We start from the raw sequence: 22713 nt of genomic DNA on the forward strand, positions 1-22713 counted from the left end.
GGTCGATTATTACACGTAGTGTATACCTGTAGTTTGCCATGCAGCCATTGTATAGACTGTCATAGTTTGCAGGCTGTGATTGGTGAAGAGTGTCTGGAACGGTCCATAATTCTGACCGTGAATAGACATAGCTCATTGTTTCACAAACATTATCATGAATCATTTTTTTTTTCTATGGAAGCAAATGAACTTTGTAATATATAGCATATACGTGCCTTGTTCCAACCTATGGGAGTTTATCAAAACCTATCATTCCCACGATCTGCTAATTGCAATTCACGGAGTTCACACTTCCTTTGAGAGGAAAATAAATATGCACTGTCTACCAGGAAAAGGGTTATTCCCTACTGTTGAGGGCGGTTCATCATAATGTCCCACAGGTTTGTGTATCAGTGCAGTTTACACACTAGTCATGTTGGTGGCAATAGAGTGTGACAAATTCAAGCACCATTCTGCCTTTTGGTACTTCCTGGACTTTGGTATCGCACAGCAAGATAACTGTTGTTGAAAAAAAAAAGACATACTTTCCATTTCCATTATGTTTTTCTATAGCAAAGATAACTTCATCAAATGTTTAGCACTGAAATACTATGCTAAGTGACAATGGACATGTGTGGATGCTCTACATAGCTTTCTCTTCATTTCTTTGAGGTGAATGATGTTCGTGAATATGTTTTGCTTTAAGTTTTTATTTCCTTATTCATAAATATGTTTCACCTGTCTGAAAGATTAAGTGGAGTGTAGGATTTTGCTGAAGTGATTTGTGGGCAGTCAGTCAGTATCTATCAAAATAATAACAAAGCCCTTCTAAACTTCGGTGAAGTCAGCAATTCTAAAAACAGTTTCGTTGTGGCTTTCAAATGACGAATAGTAAACATGCAATAAGTCGTAATTTAGTCTTTGGTATCCAATCACAAACTCACCCAATAAGCAGACATGGTAAAACGCTGCCCTGTTTTGCTCTACAGCTCTGACATGTTTGTCCATAACTAGATAAGAAGATTTAACAAGGTGCAAAGTTATGTACCTCTTCTTGAAGGTGTGATGGTACAGTTTTGGTTGCGATGGAGCTTCAGGTTTCCAACTTTTTTTAAAAGATAATGAGAAATCTCTTACAAAATATTAAAGAGCATATAGTTCTGAGATGAATTCAAAGTTTATTTGATGAAAATTAGTATTGAAATGACTAAAATATCCAAAACAAAGCATTCCTAATAAAAGGTGGGACCCACTTTTTGTTAGGATTGCTTGTTCTTACTTTGTTATTGGGTATCAGCCATTTCAAAACCGTTAGTCATCAAATGAATGTTGAATTTCTCTTAGAATTGTATGCTCTGTAACATTTTATATAGTGTTTCTAAGTGTCTTGCAAAAAGTTAAAAGATTAATCCTTCCTCAATCAATACCGTTACCATCCCTTTAAGCTATAAAATGCAAATTTTGAAAACCTGTGTGAAAAGATTTACTTTCATAATCATCATTCCTCTTTTTTGAGTAGCAGACCAAAAAGAGCAATTCTACTCAACATTCAAATTGGTATTGATCTATAGGGTGAAATCAAAGACTTTGATAATAGTACAGCTATTTCATCAAAATCTATACATATATACAATGTATACCTTGTGAGTTTTACGATGTGCTTGTCTCGATTGGATGGTGAAATCAATAGTTGCAACCAGACAAATTAAGTTAGTAAAGGTGATGACATCATTCCCTCATGAAGCTCATTCTCTCCTGTGCGCCAATTTTTGTGTAATTTTCCATTAATTTATTTGTGTTTTAAATAACCGAGCGATGGTGGCAGTATGGAGGAAGAGACCTGCGGATGATGATTATCGATAAAAACATGATAGTTCTACGATAAATATTCTTGTGAGCAAACCAAAAGGGAAGTCGAGAGGGAGTGACATCAAATATAGATCTCTGCTATTAGTGTTAATGTGCATGTGTAGTTAATGCTAAACATGGCTGTCTTGTGAAAACATGTGACCCTCCTTAATTTCATGAAATTTGTTAATTCAAGTCTGGTTTGATGATATGTATGCCATGCTGTTCCTTTGATTTCATCTTTAGATGTTATATTATGATTTGTAAAGTTGATGTAACTTTATGGAGTGGACATAGTTGTGAGATGTGCACATATTGCAAGGAAACACATTGTTTCTTGGATAGCTTAATGCAGGGCTGCACACTAACCCTTTTTTTTCCCTACCAGTCCGACCTGTCTATTGGACCAGTAGCTACCCAGTTTTTCCATTTTTTAGTTATCCATTCCTGAATAAGACCCAGTTTACAGTGCGAGGCTCGGCCGCGGCTCGGCCGCTGCTCGGCCGCTGCTCGGCCCAGCCCCGCTTCAGTGTACACGTAAACGGGCAAAAGGCCAACTGCGAGGCCAAAATTGGCCTCGCATTTGGCCTCGCTCTGGAGGTGGTCTCGGCCGCGGCGTGGCCGTGGCCGAGCCCGGCCTTTTAGTCTGGGTGCCAGAGGCTGAACCTTGTTTTACCGTCCACCCAATGTTTTATGATGGTTTTACCCTATTCCGGGGGTGCTGAATCCGAATCCCGATGATGCAACTCTTGCATCCTTGAGGGTTTTGAGATATTCAAGATGGCCGCCAAGATGGCCGCCAAAACCAGAAATTCCCACGTATTTCCTTCTAAATGGTGAGATATTGAAAACAAGTGATGGTTTTACCCTATGTCGAGGGTGCTGAATCCGAATCCGGATGATGCAACTCCTGCATCCTTGAGGGTTTTGAGATATTCAAGATGGCCGCCAAAATGGCCGCCAATCAAAACCGGAAATTCCCATGTATTTCCTTCTAACTGTTGAGAAATTAAAAACAATTGATGGTTTTACCCTATTTCGAGGGTGCTGAATCCGAATCTGGATGATGCAACTCTTGCATCCATGAAGTTTTAGAGATATTCAAGATGGCCGCCAAAATGGCCGCCAATTAAAACCGGAAATTCTCACGAATTTCCTTCTACATGTTGAGAAATTAAAAATAATTGATGGTTTTACCCTATTTCGAGGGTGCTGAATCCGAATCTGGATGATGCAACTCTTGCATCCATGAAGTTTTAGAGATATTCAAGATGGCCGCCAAAATGGCCGACAATTAAAAAAGGAAATTCCCACGTATTTCCTAAATGGTGAGATGTTGAAAACAATTGATGGTTTTACCCTATTTCGAGGGTGCTGAATCCGAATCTGGATGATGCAACTCTTACATCCTTGAAGATTTTGAGATATTCAATATGGCCGCCAAAATGGCCACCAAAACCGAAAATTCCCACGTATCTCCTTCTAAATGGTGAGAAATTGAAAACAATTGATGGTTTTACCCTATTTCGAGGGTGCTGAATCAGAATCTAGATGGTGCAACTCCTGCATTGTTGAAGATTTTGAGATATTCAATATGGCCGTTAAAATGGCCGCCCAAAACGGAAGTTCCCATGTATTTCCTTCTAAATGGTGACAATTTGAAAGCAATTGCTAGTTTTTATCTTATTTTGAGTGTGCTGAATCCGAAGCTCAGGATACAACTCTTGCATCCTTAAGGGTTTTGAGATGATAAAGATGGTCGCCAAAAATGACCGCGAAAAACGGAAATTCATATGTAGACCCCCTATTTCCTTCTAAATGGTGTAAAATATAAAACAGTTGGTGGTTTTACACTATTTTGAGTTTGCTGAATTTGAAGCTCCAGTATAAAGCTCTTACTTCCTTGAGGGTTTTGAGATAATAAAGATGGCCGCCAGAATGGCCCCTAAATGGCTGTCAAAAACGAAAATTTCCATGTAAGCCCTATATTACCTTCTAAATGGTGTAAAATTGAAAACAATTGGCGGTTTTACTCTATTTCGAGTGCTGAATCCGAACCTGGTTGATGCAACTTTCGTGTTCTTTTTTAAGGGTTTTGAGATGTCCAAGATGACCGCCAAAATAACTGTCAAAAATTGGTAAATTTTAGGCCCTATTCAGCACCCTCGAAACTTGGTTGTTGAAATTCGTCCAGTCTTTAGGGTTTTTAGACGTCCAAGATGACAGCCAAAATAAGTGGCAGAAATTCCAATGTTAATATATTTTTTCTTAATGGTAAAAATTTTAAAATAAATTGATGGTCTTACCCTATTTCGAGGGTGCTGAAGGTCTTTGAAGGTTTTCGGACATCTATGTCCTGTATGAACAGAAACTCCTTAACATGTTCTTATACTGAAATGGTGCAGTATTGTGCTCCAACGCGAGGCGGGATATTAAACCCATGCAGGGTGAAAACCAATAATTCGTATTCTTGAATTCAACTCAGTTGAGCGAATTTGTCAAATCAGCCAAAATTTATTGACAGTCAAAATGACTGTCACAATGGTATTGTAATATACTGAGACATTCCGATATGTCTCAAACGGAACTTTAACACGTACTGGAAAAAAAAAAGTGATATTGACATCATACTGAAACGTACAAACGCAAAGAAATATACGACTGAAAATGTCTTTATGCATAATTGTTATGAAATAATGCTTGTGGTCGCCAATAATATGGCTCCATAGATGTAAAGTTAATCCTTTTCGGCTATCAATAGAGCAAAATTAAATTATGGCATGTTGGTATTTGGTGTTGAAACTTGTCTTGTATTCTGACGAGTCTCGCCTCGTATTCTTGTGAAACTTGTCGCATATTCTGATTAGGTCATTGGAAATGGTTGCATCCATGACCACTATATAGCAGATATCAATAAGGGTAATTTCAAAAGCACTCTGCGCGATTATGATATTCATAAGTACTGGATTATCAACTATTACCTTCCATGTTGTCGTTTGATTTTTATTTAGTTTTTTTTCACGGCGCGTTACCTGGTGATTTGTACGTCCCCTCGTGTGTGTTTGTATATACATATACACATACATAATGTTACATCATATTGAAGAAAAAATTGAAGCATAACAATAACAATTTCCCACTCGTGTCTTCATCAATGTCATCAAGACCACCAATATAAACCAAATAACCAATTTGAGTGTTCATGGATAAAGAGATTAAAACTGCTCATGGATTAAGGCAGGTAATGTTGGGTAATTTCAGTACACTTCTCTACATCACTTTACAATATGATTTAGATGAACATGTCTTGTCCATTAATTGTTAGTGTTCAAAACTTATCCATTATATATAGAGGAAACAGTGTAATCTTGCAATTATTCAACCGCATCTGTAGTCTTGAAGGGTTAATTGCTGGCACACTTGTATCGTACCAACTCAAAGATATCCAGTAGAGCTGGTTTCACTGTATATACAGCAAGTTCAAACTGTGCCATTGACGAAAACCATCAATTTCTCCCCATTTTTATAAGAAGGAAATACATTGGAGTTTCCGTTTCGGCGGCCATTTTGGTGGCCATCTTGACTATCTCGAGGTGCATCATCCAGATTCGGATTCAGCACCCTCGAAATAGGGTAAAATCATCAACTGTTTTCTATTTCTCACCATTTAAAAGCTAATACATAGAAATTTCCGGTTTTGATTGGCGGCCATTTTGGCGGCCATTTTGGCGGCTATTTTGGCGGCCATCTTAAATATCTCAATACCCTCAAGGATGCAAAGTTTGCATCATCCAGACTCGGATTCAACACCATAGAAATAGGGTAGATCCATCAATTGTTTTCAATTTCTCACCATTCAGAAGGAAATACATGGGAGTTTCCGGTTTTAATTGGCGGCCGTTTTGACAGCCATTTTGGCGGCCATCTTGAATATCTCAAAAACTTCGTGTATGCATGAGTTGCATCATCCAGATTCGGATTCAGCATCTTCCAAATAGGGAGAATCATCAATTATTTCCGATTTCACACCATTTAGAAGGAAATACGTGGGAATTTTCGGTTTTGGTGGCCATTTTGGCGGCCATCTTGCATATCTCAAAATCCTCAAGGATGCAAGAGTTGCATCATCCGGATTCGGATTCAGCACCCTTGAAATAGGGTAAAACCATCGATTGTTTTCAATATCTCACCTTTTAGAAGGAAATACGTGGGAATTTCCGCTTTTGGCGGCCATTTTGGCGGCCATCTTGAATATCTCAAAACGCTCAAGGATGCAAGAGTTGCATCATCCAGATTCAGATTCAGCACGCTCGAAATAGGGTAAATCCATCAATTGTTTTTAATATCTCACCATTTAGAAGGAAATACGTGGGAATTTCCGGTTTTGGCAGCCATTTTGGCGGCCATTTTGGAGGCCATCTTGAATATCTCAAAACGCTCAAGGATGCAAGAGTTGCATCATCCAGATTCGGATTCAGCACCCCCGAAATAGGGTAAAGCCATCAAAACACATTGGGTGGACGGTAAAACAAGGTTAGGCCCAAAAAGTGGCTTTGGCACCCAGACTATTTTCTCAGTGTATAGGGACAGTGATTTTCCGCGATCGCGGAAAACGGACGGAAAACGCGGAAACGGCCTTTTGAAATGGAAAAAATATTACACACGGAAAATCACGGAAAATCACTTTTTAACAAAATAAAACACATAAAAGTAGAAATAAATCCAACAGAAGCTGTGAATTAATCATTATTACATGTCCACGATATTCACAGACTGCGGAAACTGAGTTTCTAAGCCAAGTTGTGTTAATAGTTGGAAGTTCTAGCGATGTCTAACGGCGTTAGATCGAGCGATGTCACGATTTCAATAACTGTTGAACACTTACTCAGTTTGATCCAACACCAACAATCATAACCATAGAAGAAAGTCCATTTATATTCCAAAACACAACGTGTGTCTCGCCGAATAATGTGTGATGATAAAGCCAGTATTTTGGTAGTAAAACTAGCGGCAACAGAAGAAACTGTCTAACTGTCTAACTGTTTTCTGCTCGCGGTAAGCTGTCAGCAGGTGAGTGGAGTGGTGACTTGCTATGCCTGCCTGCTATGTCGTGTGTATGTAGAGCACAGCGCACAATGCATGATTCAGGAGAGAAGAGTGAACTCCAAGTTCACGCAGAAAAAAGAAAAATCCCACGATGCCATGATTTTCTGAAACGGAAAAGGCAATTTTTTGAAACGGAAAATCACTGCCCCTAAGTGTAAACGTAAACTGGGCCAAATGCGCGGCCAATTTTAGTCTGGCTTCCAAACCATCTGCCTGTAGTATTTCGCTGTTCAGGATATTAACCCCCTAAACGTCGAAAACTAGTATAGTTTAAGGTGGTTTTGTCCTGCAAAGGATTTTTTCCTTCGGCAAAGGCCTTTGCCCGAACGGCGACTTTGTCGCCACGGAATTCATTTGGCAAAGGGTCTGAAAACCAGACAATACCAAATTGCGTTTGTTTACAAGCAGAGCGCCACTACGACAACATATTGAAAGGTTTGAATCAAAAGCGCGGCCGAGCCCGGCAGTGTAAATGGACAAAATTGCCGGGCCCGGTCTCGCAATTGAGGCTGGGCTCAGCCGCGGCTCGGCTGCGGCTCGGCCCAGCCCCGCACTGTAAACGGGGTCTGAGTTACTGGTCCGACAGTGATTTTTACTGGTCAGGGACCGTCAGACCAGTGCCAGTGTGCAGCGTTGCTTAAAGGCATAATTTACCATTTGCAGATAAAATAACCCAGCATTAGTGCTTCAAATAGTTCTGAAATGTGAGTTGGGGATAGAAAAAACCAATGTAATAATGTTAATCTGTATAATCGATGTTAAGTATTGTTAGATAAAATGTGAACAATAGTTATAATAAAATGTTTCCAGATTAATCTGTCTACAGTTATGGTTTATTGGAAAAAACAGAGATATCTCCATATATTTTTATAGGCTTTATTGCGAACATTTTTATATGGTAGGATGTTTTGTGATACAACTGACCTACACATGTGCATCAGATGTGATATCTTGAAAGTTTTTAAATCACTGCTCCCAAAGGTAAGCAGGACCTTTTTGTCATCAGCTGTGATGAGCATCTTTCATTGTGATACAGTTGATCAGTGCCTTGTGAAGATGAGTATGACAGATCAACACGAAGATTTCTAATCACAATCATTAACTTCCAGGTTATAATCAGTGCCAGTTTTACATCTAACTTCATGACATTTTCATAATACAGAAATTTGGCTTTGATTTTTTTCCCCTCTGGATAAAAAGGTTCTAAAGATTATTTTGTTTTTTATTCTTCATTATTAAAAATGAAATGTACCATGAAAATTATGAATAATTCCTTGCCATTATGTAAATTTACAGTGGCAGGATTTTCAATGAAATAGATCAGTCTGTGAGCATGTTACATTGCATTTGCATTATGCATCCATATCGTACATTCAGGAAATGCTGTGTAATATGCAGTACAAAGGAAGATTCTTGTACAATAGTACAGGGGAAGTGATGCTGGTATGCTGGTACTAACCTCCACACACAGATCTCAAGGAGCTTCCTGATTTAAATATTTGGAGGTTAAATTTGTACTACGAAAAACAAAATCTGTTACCTTGTGGTAAAGCGTGACCATACATTAAAAGTGATAGCCTATTATATCAGCTTTTATAAAGCAGCCCATAACGGGGTGTGTACGTGGATATATAACGTAAAATGTGCAGTCAGGCGCTATCTGTACATGTACATTTGTACCAGTACTTATGGTTTCTTGTTAAAATTGATTCTGTCCTTGTGTACATTTTAGGGTTCACCGTATCATTCAAGGTTTACAGATAATGAAACAGAAGTGATGAATTAGTCTTTAAGGACAGCGTCAATGCAGGCAGATATAATAGACATGTATAGGATGGGGAAAAGTCATGTGAAAATGAAGCCAATAGGGGATGGATGCTGTATTTGTTTGGACTTTGAATCTCTAGTGTTTTACCTGTTTGAAAGACTTCGTTTTCAGGCACTGTTTTCTTTCTATCTTCAAACTTTTAGTCAAAATAAAGGGAAGATAGACATGTTACAACTATGTGGTGTGCATTCCGATAATGTAAAAGATCTTTTCCATAACACTTGTTTAATCAAGACCATTTTGTGACCTGTATGGGTACAACATCAATGGCATTTTGTTAAGGACAAGTTCACCTTTATACATGTATACAACATGTGGATCGAGTGAATGCAGCAATATCTAGTAGAAAACATTAGTGAAAGTTGAAAATCAGACTATCCGTTATAAAGTTGTTAAAGTTTCTGTGCAGTCATTGCTGGATGAGAAGGCTACTATAGTTTATGGTCATCACATGCTTAGAATGATAGGAAAATGTAAAAAGTATTTCACAAAATGTCATTTTTTGAGAAAAAAAAACTCATTCCCTCGACTTGTCACTGACATCAATATGTTAATGGTAATATCATTTCACCTGCCTTCTGAAAGAGGCAAGTCAACCGCTCTTTCATTATGCCAAAAAAGTGAAATTGTGTTGAATTTTCCATACATATATTTTCTTTGATATCATTCTACACATGTGACATCACAAGTTGTTGTAGTCTTCTCATCCAGTGATGGCAGCAGTGAAGCTTCAGAAATTCATAACTTTTGAACATATTGTCTAATTTTCCTCAAACTTTCCCTGATGTATTCTGTTAATATTGTCACATTTTTTCAATTCACATGTATATGAATGTGAACATGCCCTTTAGAGGTTTTGTTTACCATTAGGAGCAGTGATTGAAAAAATTTGAGTTATCACATTTGATGCATACAATTTATGTGTAGGTCAGTAAACATTTTTACATCGGTTGTTTCCATCCCTTACTCACATTTTAGAACTGCAGTTAACCTCGCCTAAGTCGACATAATTGGGACCGAGCAAAACATGTTGACTTTAATACGCAAAAGTGGACTTACGCGTAAGTTGACATTTTGTCAACTTATAAATGGAAATTGATATCCCCTCTACGGAATAAGATTGGGATCTTGATGCGGATCGCTATTCAAATCCCACTCCTTTTCCTGTCAAAACATGCCTACTGTATCATAACAATGATCATTATTCATATTTTAGTTCATGCATGAATCAGGCGCAGGTCAGTGATACAATGCACCAATTGCAAAATCTCTATCAGAGAAATTTTGAGAGAGGGGGATTGGAAACCTGATCCCGTTTCTAGAAACTTTCAAAACTCAACTTGAAAAATCAAACGCAAACTAGAAAAAAAAATCACATGCAACTTTGCAGTTTCAATTCCAGTGCGTTGCTGGAAAGACTTGTATTTGATTTTGTATGATTTTGTCAGCATGATTTTCAGTGTGGACTGAGTCAAAATATGTATTAATTTTTTCTCCCAAGTCGCCATAATTATTTGCTCAAATTCCTATTGCCATACCAGGCCTCGAAATAGGATTTTGGAGGGGCAAGGCCATTTAGAAAAGGGCACTTTTTCCAAGAGGCCAGGGCACTTAAGTCAGTCAGAGGGGCACCAAGGCCACATTGGAAAGGGCATATTTGGTGTTTATGAAAAAAGAAAGAAGAAAAACAAACCGAGAAAAACAAACAAACACACACACACACACACACACACCCAAAGTGCAACACACAACAAAAACCTCTTCCCTACAGCTGTAACACATTCCCGATCTCTGCGTTTCTATCAGGTGAAACAACATTTTTTAAAACAGGAATAAAACAACAGTAGGTATTAGCCGGGTTCACACGTACACCAATTAGCGGGATACAAATCTCGAGATTTGCATCGCGATCGTCATCCCGAGTTTTTTGCACGTGTGGACAGAAAAAACCCGAAAATTAGCGGGATAAGCATCGCAATGCTAATCCCAAGAAATCTTGCGCTGGTTCGCCAATTAGCGGGATAATTGGCCTCACGCTGGTACGTGTGAACGGTCGGGATTACAATCTCGAGTTTTTACATCCCATCATGCAATGCGCACATTGCAACAGCGAGGCCTCTGCGAAGAGGTCCTTCACCTCTTTGGAGCACAACAACAACAGCGCGCGAACCACACCACTGACGCGTAAAAGACAATGGACAAAGGTAAGTGCGCGCAGGCAGTGATAGAGAAGGGCGCTGTGTGACCCAGTTTGCAGGCTTTGCTGTTATCTCTATCGGCAATTAGCGGGATAATTCGGTACGTGTGGACGCTCGCCAAATTAGCGGGATACCGATCGCGATCGCTATCCCGCTAATTTGGTACGTGTGGACGCTCGCAAAAAAACTCGGGATGAGCATCGCGATCGTTATCCCGCTAATTTGTACGTGTGAACCCGGCTACTGATTGAAACTCGACACCCTTCAGGCCAGCCAGGCCAGGCTGCCATGAAACTTCAAAGCACATTCCGACAGCTGGCTGGCAAAACCACAAGGCAAAGGAATTTGCGTGCGCGTGTAGATTGCTATGATTAGTCAGTGACAGACAGTTCATGACCTCCAAGAATGCGCCAGTACGCGCGGTTTCTTCTGTTGATTGGTCTCTCTCTCTCTCTCCACCCCTCCCCATTCCCCAGTCTGGCACATCTTGGCATCATGGGATTTTTCTTTTTTCTTGGTGAACTTGGTGTTCACTCTTTACTACTCTATCTGAATATGCACTGCCTAGCTAGTACATACTCGCGGCCGCCGCGCTACGGAGGCAGTCGGGACAGTAAAAGCCGGTCGGGCGTACATGTACGTACACGTCGTCTCGTACCTCGGAAAGATACTTTGAGTTTGACTCAGATGTATCGGGACGCGAGTGAACTGAAGGTATGATATTTGAGATCAGGAAAGTTGTTCAAGCTTATTAAAGAGACTTTGAGAAAAGGCATATCATACGTCATAAATAATAACTTTCATTCTAAAAGGGCACCACGGCCCCAAGAAAAAGGGCACATTTTTTTTTGGCCGTAACTTTGATCAAAAAACAAAAGGCATTGCGGCCAACGAGAGGGGCACCAACGGCCATGGCCGTCGGTGGCCGTCGGTTAATTCGAGGCCTGCCATACTCTGAAAAAGAATTGTTCCCGCGCTCTGATTTGCAGCATTGAATGTGAGAGTGTGAAATGATCATAGAAATACATGAACCAATACTTGATGCAAGCAGATTAGCATTGGTCCGAAGCATTTCCTTTCGGGTTGCAAAATTTGCATTATCCATCTCATCTTATACATACATGTGTAGGTGAAAAATAATCCTTTCAAGCAGTGACCATGCTGCAGGCTAACCGTGTTTAATACTTGTGTAGCACAGTACTGTAGTTCTTGTAAGTGTTACACAAATATCAGGACAGTTTAAAGATTACAACATTCCTTTCAGATCACACACACTGTATTGTACGGCGTTTATGCATGAGACCGACAATGCATTTTTGAAGAATTTGCTAAATTTTGAACTTGTCACAATGGTTAAGAGCAAAGCAAATGTAAAACTGCAGATGTCTTGTAAACTGTGAGGAACCATGAGTTTTCACGAATGAAAAATTTGCGAAGAACAATTACACCTAAAAGAATAATACAAACATAAATGATATGTACGGGACCATAAGAAAAATGAATTTGATAACTGATTTTTGATATGTCCATGACTAGTTGGCAGTATGTCTGCCTAGAAGCAATTCTTCATTTGACAAATTTTATCTTCACAGTTCTTTTAAAATGATCCTTTGCACGAATTGTTGAAATTCTGATTTTCACACGATCACCTTTCTTTCGTGTTTCCATTTTGAGCTGTTGTGAAGCCTTTAACTTTGTGGGGAGGATATGGCTTGTGTTTAAAGACAACAAAACCAATACCATGTGCTTTTTCTATGTATCATGTTACCTGTTACTAACTACTATAGGCTGTCAAGAAAACTTGGTAATCGCACTCCACAACTAGCAGGAACCAGGTACACAAGCTGATAAAGGAAACCCCACTTAAGAATAAACAACCACACACTTGAGTTATTTTTTTCTTCAACAACAATGTTTCCTGATGGTCTCAGCTTTCTTTTTGTCGTAAACATGAAAAATCAGTTTAGTTGGTCTGTCTCCAAATCACATCGAGAGTGATTTACTGTACGCTTCAGACTCATAAAAGACTAATATATCTGTAAAGAGATAAACAATATATATCAACTCTTCTTGTAATGGGTTTGTTTGCTTGTGTTTTTTGTTTACATATCGTCTGCGGTCATCCGAACCGTCGTATATCCCAATTTTTGGTCAAATTTTCACTTTTCAGATTTTCAGTCATTTTGATGTGGACATTCTGTTGGTCATTATGGTCAAATTTTTTATTTTGAGATTTTCAGTCATTTCATTAGTGGATATTCCATAATTGTAAATTTTCGGTTTCCAATTTGATGTAAAGAGGCCAGTTAAGGGCTGTTTTATAAAAACAAGAATTTGAAAATATTTGCAAATTGGAACTTGCTGGTTGGATCCTCCATCAAGAACCACAGTAACAGAATGAGAAATAAGAATTGATCTTTTTGTGAGAAGTATTTTAACATGCATCAATATGTGCTACATATCAGGCAACTTGCAAAATTCACAAAACCAAACCACTGTGAAATGGGGCTATATAATATAGATGCTGTCTTAACAGAGTGTGGAAATTATACACTGTGGTACATATACATGTACTGCACACACACACACACACACACACATATAAAGCTCTATTTATATTTATCATAGTATCGTATTACGGCCCAGGGGGTTAAATTGCATGCTACATTGCATAGCAATACAAACATTACATTGTATGACACACGCATACACCCAGATACATTGTTGTACGTGAATGTTTTTAAGTGCAATGGACAGAATATTTCATGGGAGGAAGATGAAAATGATCCATTCAATGCCTCAGCCTCGTTGAATGGACCAATAGTTTCATCTTTCACTGAATGAAATATTTTGTCCATTGCACAAATAAAAAACAGTTATTATTTGTTTTATATAACACCTGAAATAGATCCTTGTCACTTGATGTTTAGTTGAACTTTTAATCAAAACAAGAGAGAATGTGCGGAATCTAAGATCGAGAGAGTGCTCACTGTGCGCTTTACGCTAGCGCGCTGTATGCACACTGCAAGCGCAAGCATTTTACATATATGTAGTGTGCCAGGCTCTCAGCGTGCGCACAATAGAGCAAATCGTATGGATCCAAGATTGCACAGTAAATGGAGCCACAATTGCATAAATGATGATGTAATTGTTGTAAAATTGGACAAAATGATCAATATGAAACAACCAATCAAATAACAAGGATCTGTTTAGGTATTATAAAAATGTTGCTCATTTAATGATTCAATTTCAATTCAATTTACTTTATTGATAATCATGAAAATAGAAATATATACAGTGTAAAGTGTGTTGGGGAGTTCACAAAGAAAGCCAAAGGCTTTATACAAGTGATCCCCTTTGTAGAGTTGGATACATTAAGAATATTACAAATGCAGATTCAGATACATTCAGAGTATTTACTGACAGTTACAGATTACATAGACAAATAGAATGAAATAAAAGACATATATGCTACTACATTACACAAATAAAACAAACAGACAGAACAAAACTAACAAAGATGGACTGGTACAATTTAATAGGCATTTAAAAGATATCTTTTATATCTAGACTTAAAAGCACTTTGAGTGGATACATTCTTAAAGATTGAATCTAAATAATTCCAGAACTTAGCATCTTTAAATATACATGTGTATATACCGGGTGTCCCAAAAAAAGCGGAACGGTGGATTTTCAGTACCTTGCGTTCTAAAAGTGATATATTTTTTGACATCATTAGAAAGAGCATCTTCCGCAGAAGACCATGATACCAAAATCATTAAATTTGGTTCAGTACTTTTTATTCTACGCCAATTTCTGTAAATACAGTCATTTTCATTTTTTTGCGACTTATGAGATAATAATTTGGATGCGACACGCGTTCCATACGGCAAATTGTATAAGCTCGTTGATCCATGTCAACAAAAGATAACGCTTTCATATTGGGCGCGCGCACACACAGACACAGACAGACACACACACACACACACCGCTTTTTCCTGGCCAGTGCCCAATGTGAAAGCTGCTGTATCTTTTGTTGACATGGATCACCGAGCTTACACAATATTCACCGTATGGATCGCGTGTCGCACTCAAAACATTATCTCATAAGTCGTAAAAATACAAGAAGCGTACAATTATGACACCATTATGACACCATTATGACAGGTCGTCATTAATGACGATCTGTCATAATGGCTCAGACGAAATCCGCAAACTACGAGAAGAGCAACTAATCTATCGCCTCGGCTGCCTTCACCCCAATGGACTGAATGTTTCTTTCCGTTCTTTCTCCGTTAGGGAATAATCCTTCTTTTTTATCTTCGTTTCCTTCTCCCTCTCTCTCTTTCTCTCTCTCTCATCTGCAATTTTCTACCTCCTTGCTTTGTGACGTGCTTTCTCTTTGTTCTTTTTGACGTCCTATTTTGTACGCTTCTTGTATTTTCCTTACCTTCCTAGTTTTCTTTGTGACGTCCTACCTTGTGCGCTATTTGTCTATGTGCGCCCTTGTGCGCTTTTTGTGTTTGTGCGCATCTTGTTATGGATGCGCTACCATCACAGTGACGACGCATCTTTTATTTTGATCTGCTTCAAAATAAAGTGTCAAATGTATTGACTTGACAAAGCCCTATGGGCGAAAATTCGTCAAATTTACGTCTCCAACGGAGTTTATATTGACCTACTGTTGTGAATCTATATATATATATTTTTTTTTTTTTTTTTTAATACATTCTGAATTTGACATTCAATCATCATTGTGCATTGTCTATCTTTACACATGTAGACCAAGATAATCTGAAGGTACTCTCAGTGATAAGGGATTTTGCATGTAGGCAGTCAACCCACTCTCTACACCCACTGGCTTTCTAGTGCGATTTGGTCATTGTTCCACCTGAGAGAGTGTATGTATCTAAAGTCAAGGACAAGCTCTATAGTAATTAACCAAATGCTGGTGAAATACAATAGGCAATATACACCAGAGTGCATGGACATGTTCAGGGATATCATTGGGACTCGTTGCCCTGAAATGGGAATTCCCCAGATTTTCCTATTCATTGCACCGATCACATGAACTTTATCAGCGAGGCAAGGTTCATCTTGAAAAACACAAAATTCTCAAGGAAGGAGAGAAGGTGAAGCCAACAGGATGCCAAAGGCCTTTGTACCTAGCGTTGCTTCCGTCCCTTCGCATTTATTACAGAGAACCATGTGACCTTCATGTATGCATTTGCCTTTACTTGTCTACTGCAGATTAATACATACCAATATGTGTGATCTGGTTTAAGTACATACAATATGTCCTGTATAGGAAGGGTGTGGAATTTGCACTTTATGCAGTAAGGTCTCAAAATAAGTGGGTGATTGGTTGTTGGGGGAGCCAAAAAGTTTGGAGTAGGCAACCAACAACTTTATCAAAGTTTGCATTACAAAGTACAAATAATTTTGTACCAGGAATCAAGAGGTTTGGTGTGACAATGGGAAAGATGTCCTGGTATGTTGTGTGCACAGTAAATATCTCCTTTTATTGTACATGTTTCCAAATCATGTCTGTGGCCAAACTTAATCAGAATTTTACCATCTCTTTTTTATATGTCATGAGTGATTAAAAATTGATGGATTTGTGAAATTAGAATCTCAGCTTTAGTGTCCTTTGGATAAAAAAAACCATTTCATTTATTTATTATTATTATTATTATTTTTTGGTCACGGTTAGTCATTTTCATTCATATCATGCACTTCACGTCCATGCAGTTCTAAAGCATTCCCAAGAATTTGACTTTTCTTTTTTTAAAAGTCAAGAGAGCATTTTCAAGGGATTAATCTCTGATGAACTTTCATGTGTTAAAATGTCGCTCATATCAGACATCAACTATCATAAAACTTGGCAGTCAGGACAAATAGTTAGCAACTTTTCTGCTAATATTTGGTATTTGGCCAAAAAGTGAAACATACATTTTCAGCTTTATAGTACCAAATGAAATAATCATTTCGTTGAGATTGCTCTATGAGACGAACACAAGTCGGCAAGAGCACCATACCAGAAGGGAATCGTCGGGGACCGTTTCATGAAACTTTTTGTCAGTGATTTACACCGACAACTGTTAAGAGCTACTGGAATCCTTGCGTCTGATCGGCTGATAGCAAATTTGTCAGTGAAAACCTCCGACGAACTCGTTGATGAAACGCCCCCCAGAAGGGAATCGTTGGGGACCGTTTCATGAAACTTTTCGTCGGTGATTTACACCGACAACTGTTAAAAGCTACTGAAATCCTTGCGTCTGATTGGCTGATAGCAAATTCGTCGATGAAAACCCCCTGCTTGGGGGGCGTTTCATCAACGAGTTCGTCGGAGGTTTTCATCGACGAATTTGCTATCAGCCAATCAGCCAATCTGATTCTCAAGTGCCTGTCATTTTTGGGTCTAAAAGTGTACTAACTAAACATTGTATTGACTGCATACGTACCACTATCATGAAGCTGATAGAAAGCACAATGTAAATTTGCAAAGTTTTTTCCCCACATCATCACTATGGTAGGAGTAACATGAGGGCCAGTTGCTGTTTTATTCATTTTTAAGGAGAAGGGGGAAAGAGTTGGATGATGCATTGCGCTATTGCTATGATGAGCATGTTCAGTAAATTCTGGATATATGCACACATGACAGCTACCATGGAAATAAGAAAGCAGGTGACAATTCATGCTTTATTTAAAAAGTTGTTATTTTCGCGAATTTCGCAAATCACAGTTCGATCGCGAATTTAACAACATGCAAAAATGTTGCCAGACGCTAGAGTAATAGTACATTTAAACTGGGCTAGATGGCAATTCACGAAAACAACATCTCGCGAAAAAGCCTGTGACCTCCTCATACGCGAAAATAACAGCTCATACAGTAGCTCAAAGACATGTACACAGATGACTGGTTGGTAATATGAGGATTTTACCTTGTAAACAGATTGTCAGGATAGAGATGTATAGTAATCTAGGTTTATTCCACATGTTAACCTGGGCAATGAATGACTGATACCACAGCAAGTGCATCATATTACATGTAGCTGTCTGATTTATAGTTGTATCATCAGTTGTTTGGGACAAACAAACTAGCAAAAAAAAATGGGATATGATTTTCAAGTGTGATGGACAGTTATTCCAGCTACTGATATCTGTGGCCCAAACTGTAATACAAGCCTGTGGTACTCTGCTTTTCCAACTATTGTTGACACCGAGTTACAGCTGGATTCTGCTGAACTTTTAGGAAAGTGTGGTGTCTTTAACATATGTGAGGAAACGTTTGCAGAACTGGGGAATTTCCCCGTCTTAGACAATGTACAGTATTTCCTGCATGTCTCCCCCCTCCCCCTCTTTTTTTTTTTTGGGGGGGGGGGGGCATGGGATGAGAATGGGGATGGAAGAATGAATGAAACTGATGTCTCGTAGACTATTTTACATTGTCCACTTTTGGTCCTGTACTAATGCCTAAGTCTCATCTCCTTTATTCCAAACAGAGATGGAGACTGGTGGTTAGCTCAGTCAACAGTTTCAGGCAACCAGGGCTACGTCCCCAGCAACTACATCGCTCCAGTGAAGAGCATAAATGCCGAAGAGTAAGTTGTCTCTCAGTTCTTCTTTTTTCTGTCTCTCACTCCAGGGTGCATCATTCTCTCTTGCCTCCTCTTTTCACCTTCTTTCAATCTCTCCAAGAGATATGTTCGTGTCTTCCTCGAATCCTGCTCGCTGCAAGTTATAAAGCAAGAAACAATGAAGGAAAACAGACAGATGAAGAATAAAGAAATGAATAGAAGAAGAATAAACAAGAGGAGATGAAGACTGAGGTAGAAGAGCAAGAGGAAAGAAAAGAGGGAAGAAATCAATCAAAGAAGGACAAGAAGAGGAAAAAGGAAGAAAGGAGAATGAGAAGAAAAGAGAGATGAAGGGGAAATAAAGGAGGTAAAAAAAACTGGGTGTGACATAAAGTGTACATGTGGCAAAACCACATAAGGCAAAGTAGGAGATTTCATTACAAGATGAATATGTAGTGCTGTTCCATTGCTGAATGTAAGGTGAGATTTGTGTTTTTTTCTTGAAGTTTCCTGTTTTTCTCTCATGATTCTGGTGTTCCCTTTCCCCGTTTGGCTGCTTGCCCTCTTCCCCCACACTTGCCTGTGATCGTTCGATGAGAACTTTCAATTCCTGGCTCTATTCACACTCTGTCAGTTTATACCAAAAGGTCATAAGTCCACCTTGTATGTTTGCGGTCAGAGATATCGGTAAATGATCAGCAACAATGTAGAGAACAAATAATCAGTGTTCATATTACTGATTTTGATTATTATTCTTTTCTGTTGCACTACATAATTTTTGTTTGTTTGTTTGTTTGTCTGCTTTGAGGTTGTGTCTGCCAGTGTGAATGTCAGCATCAGCTTAAAGAAGATGAGATATCATATTCTATGAACACATAAAAACAACCAATCTGTGAAAAGTTTGCATAGACCTGATGCAGAAATATGGAAGAGGAAATAACCATGTTGATGTATACTCCTAGTCAGATAGCATGGCATTGAGGAAAACCTTCAAATCAGGCATCACAATCACATGACTTACTGAAGTAACTCTATGTAGTTAGTGTATTCATTTCCTTATAAAATGTTTCAGGCATGAAAATATCCTTTATCTATCAAAGGGACTGTACAGTACTGGTTGAGGTAGGGATTCATGTTTTGAACATTCCTAAGTGAGATAATGAAAAGCCTCTTGTGAAATAAAAAAGAGCATGTAATTTTAAGAAGGATTCAACGTTTATTTGATGGAAATTGGTTTTCAAATGGCTGAGATATCCAAAAAAGTGCTAATAATAAAAGGCGACATGCCCCAACTTTATTAGTTTCTCTTTGTTTCACCTTGTTTTTGGATATCTCAGCCATTTCAAAACCGATTTTCATCGAATAAACTTTTGATACCCCTTAGAACTGCATGCTCTTTGACATCTCATAGAGTGGTTTCTGAATATCTCACAAAACGTTAAAAGCTTAATTGTCACCTCGACCAGAACTGTACACACCCTTTAATATGTTCTAGAAGGCATATATCAAATCTCATTCAGGGTTCCAGGACCAGTTAATCTAGTTTGCAGTATCAAGCATTCTCCAGGCCAAAGGAGTCAATGCTTTCAAACAGTAATCAAGTAAAAAATCATATTTTGAATTTTGTCCTGTACTCAATGAATAAGGAATTTCTCAAACACACTCAAATGTGTCAGCCAAGTTGTAGAGATCTACATGAAACTATTTTCAGTTCCCTAAAATCATGGACCTCCATGCTAAAATACAACATGATACAACTGACATAATTGTACCCTCATTTGTGATCTAGTCTACAATTTGATGTTTTTTTTCATTTTCAGTCAAATCTCTGATTTCAGGAAGTTTAAAGCTAAAAATGAAACAAGCAACAAACCAAACAGTCTGTCCTCACTGTGAAATTTTCTTTGCAGGTTTTACTTGGAACTAAAGCCTATGCAAACAGAGTACAGTACAAATATCACCTCCAGTTTCCAGGGAAAAGTACACAACTATGCCCAGTGACTGCTTGCAGTGACAGCATATTGTAAAACCAGAAATTTTCAGACGCATGAAAACTTTTGTGAATTTCAAAGGGAGCGAAGATTTGGGAAAGTAAATGCACATGAAAAGTTTTGTCTTCCCAATGCATTGAATACCAGTGGCAATTCACAAAAGTTTAATGTTGTGAAAAAGGCTGTTAGCCTCAAACTTTTAAAGTTTTATGCTCCAAAGTTTTATGAATAATTTTTAGATAGGGAATGTGTGTGGTTTTACAGTACATCTGTTAATGCCAAGTCTCCATGCCGTCTGCAGTTCATTTTGATGCATCCAGGCAAAAAAAATAAAGGGTTTGTGAGTGAAAGCATGGAACTTGCAACAGTGAGAAGTGCAGGTGTCATGGCCCAGTGGATTGCACACTGTGCATTGAATTAGGAGGTCTGGGGTTCAGGACCCGTAACGTCACTCTATCATTAACCCTTTGTCTACCACATTAATGCCTTGTCTATAGGTTTGTAAGTAAAATTTGTTCACATTCAACTCATTGGCACTGTGAGGGCTAGGCAAGCTGGTTTGTCTAGCTTGCTCCTATCTCCCATGTTGTTGAAAAGGGTATACCATTGGAAGTTATATGTGACCCGCTACAACAAAATGATCCTAAAGTCGGGCGAGGTCGATTATTTGAAAATTGCACGACACAATTCCCTAATCTTTCTGCTTTAAATTGATATATAACACATCTTATAAAAATAATCGGCTGCGGAGATATCGATGTTTAAAAAAGAGCATGTCGAGACGTCTGGGAAATCACTGTTTCGAGAAAAGCGCCCTAAAAGTTCTCTTTGCGACGCAATCACGATCAAGGGACACGCAAGTCAGTATTCACCTCCGGACAATAGAAGGTAAGCCCTAGCAACCCCCGAAATGTTCATTCAAACACAGCGTCGACGGTCTCCTCACCGACCAATCAGTGACCAGGAGGCCAGGAGAAGTGGCTGGGCATAGCGCACCCCGCCAGCATTCACCGGTCGACTGGGCAGTGTGCGAGCTTCACGCTTCGGTTAGCGGCAAGCAGCAAACTGACCAATGAGATCACTCTGGTCGTTGTTAGGGGCAGAGCCTATGTGTGGCGCTCAATCCAAATGTTCGAACCAGTTTCTGCTTCGTTGAAACGCCAAAAAAACATGGCCCAGAAAAACGCTATTTTTTAGTCTTTTCTTCCATCATTTTGCTTCAAAATTTCGACAGATGATAGAAGACATGTCAGACTCTAATAATATGTCAAATTCAGAAAATCGTAAGTTTTGACCAATTTTGATGCTCTGACTTCAAACTCGATTTTCACGGCTTCGACCGTGCGCGACTTTAGGACCATTTTGTTGTAGCGGACCACATATGTTTATATGGTTAGATCTAGCACATCTACAATAGTGTAAAATGGCAGGCCAGGGGCTGCTCCCCAGGGAATAGAATGAGTGTGGTTCAAGTGCTGGATGGGTAGATTCCACTGACAGGGATAATGAGGTTTTTAAAATGTGCTTTGAGTGTTGCTGGAGGAGGAACAGTGCTATCTAGGAATAGCTGTTATTATATATTTTTTTCTTACATCAAATGTGATATGTGATCTACACACATATATGTTGTGCCTTTTTTGTTTATGCTGTATTTCTTTTTAAAGATATGAAATAAATTGTGAATGTGTAGAGGAGGTTGCTAATGATATTGTGTGGAACTTTTCTCTACTTTGGCAGCTGGTACTTTGGCAAGATTGGTCGCAAAGATGCGGAGAAGAAGCTCCTGTTGCCTGGACTCCAAAAGGGAACTTTTATTGTCAGGGATGGAGAGGCCAACCCAGGTGAGCTGAAAGTCAGATTTAGGAAAGCGGACAGGAGAGAGGCGACTTCTGTTAAACGGATTCCTCAGGACCAGCAGTTTTCTTTCATTATAGAACTGAAAGTTTACGTTTCGTTATAAATAAAATGAATTTTGAACCATAGACTTTAAATGATGATAATTTTGGGAACTGCATCTTTACTAAGTTGTAACAAAGTTTCATGATAATGGTGTTTGTTGTAATGGGAGTGCCCATTGTTGAAAATTACTTTCTATGTTGAATTTATTTTATGTTCGTACCCAAGTTAAATCACAAGAGAATGACAGTACTTCTGCAGGTTAATATCATTGTGTTCACAGTTAC

General features: G+C 38.8%; 1 protein-coding gene across 1 annotated transcript in view; it reads left to right on the forward strand.

Moving 5' to 3' along the window:
* The window catches only part of LOC139723250 (tyrosine-protein kinase yes-like), a 63253-nt gene that overhangs the window by 25611 nt on the left and 14929 nt on the right, over nt 1-22713 (forward strand). Inside the window, exons 4-5 of the mRNA XM_071634512.1 lie at nt 18465-18563; nt 22268-22371. Coding sequence (XP_071490613.1) covers nt 18465-18563; nt 22268-22371 — 203 coding nt within the window. The remainder of the gene's footprint in view (nt 1-18464; nt 18564-22267; nt 22372-22713) is intronic.

The sequence above is a fragment of the Diadema antillarum genome, unplaced genomic scaffold, assembly GCF_040938485.1.
Source record: "Diadema antillarum isolate AM-2024a unplaced genomic scaffold, OU_Dant_1.0 scf00000014, whole genome shotgun sequence".
In the NCBI taxonomy this organism is placed as follows: Eukaryota; Metazoa; Echinodermata; class Echinoidea; order Diadematoida; family Diadematidae; genus Diadema; species Diadema antillarum.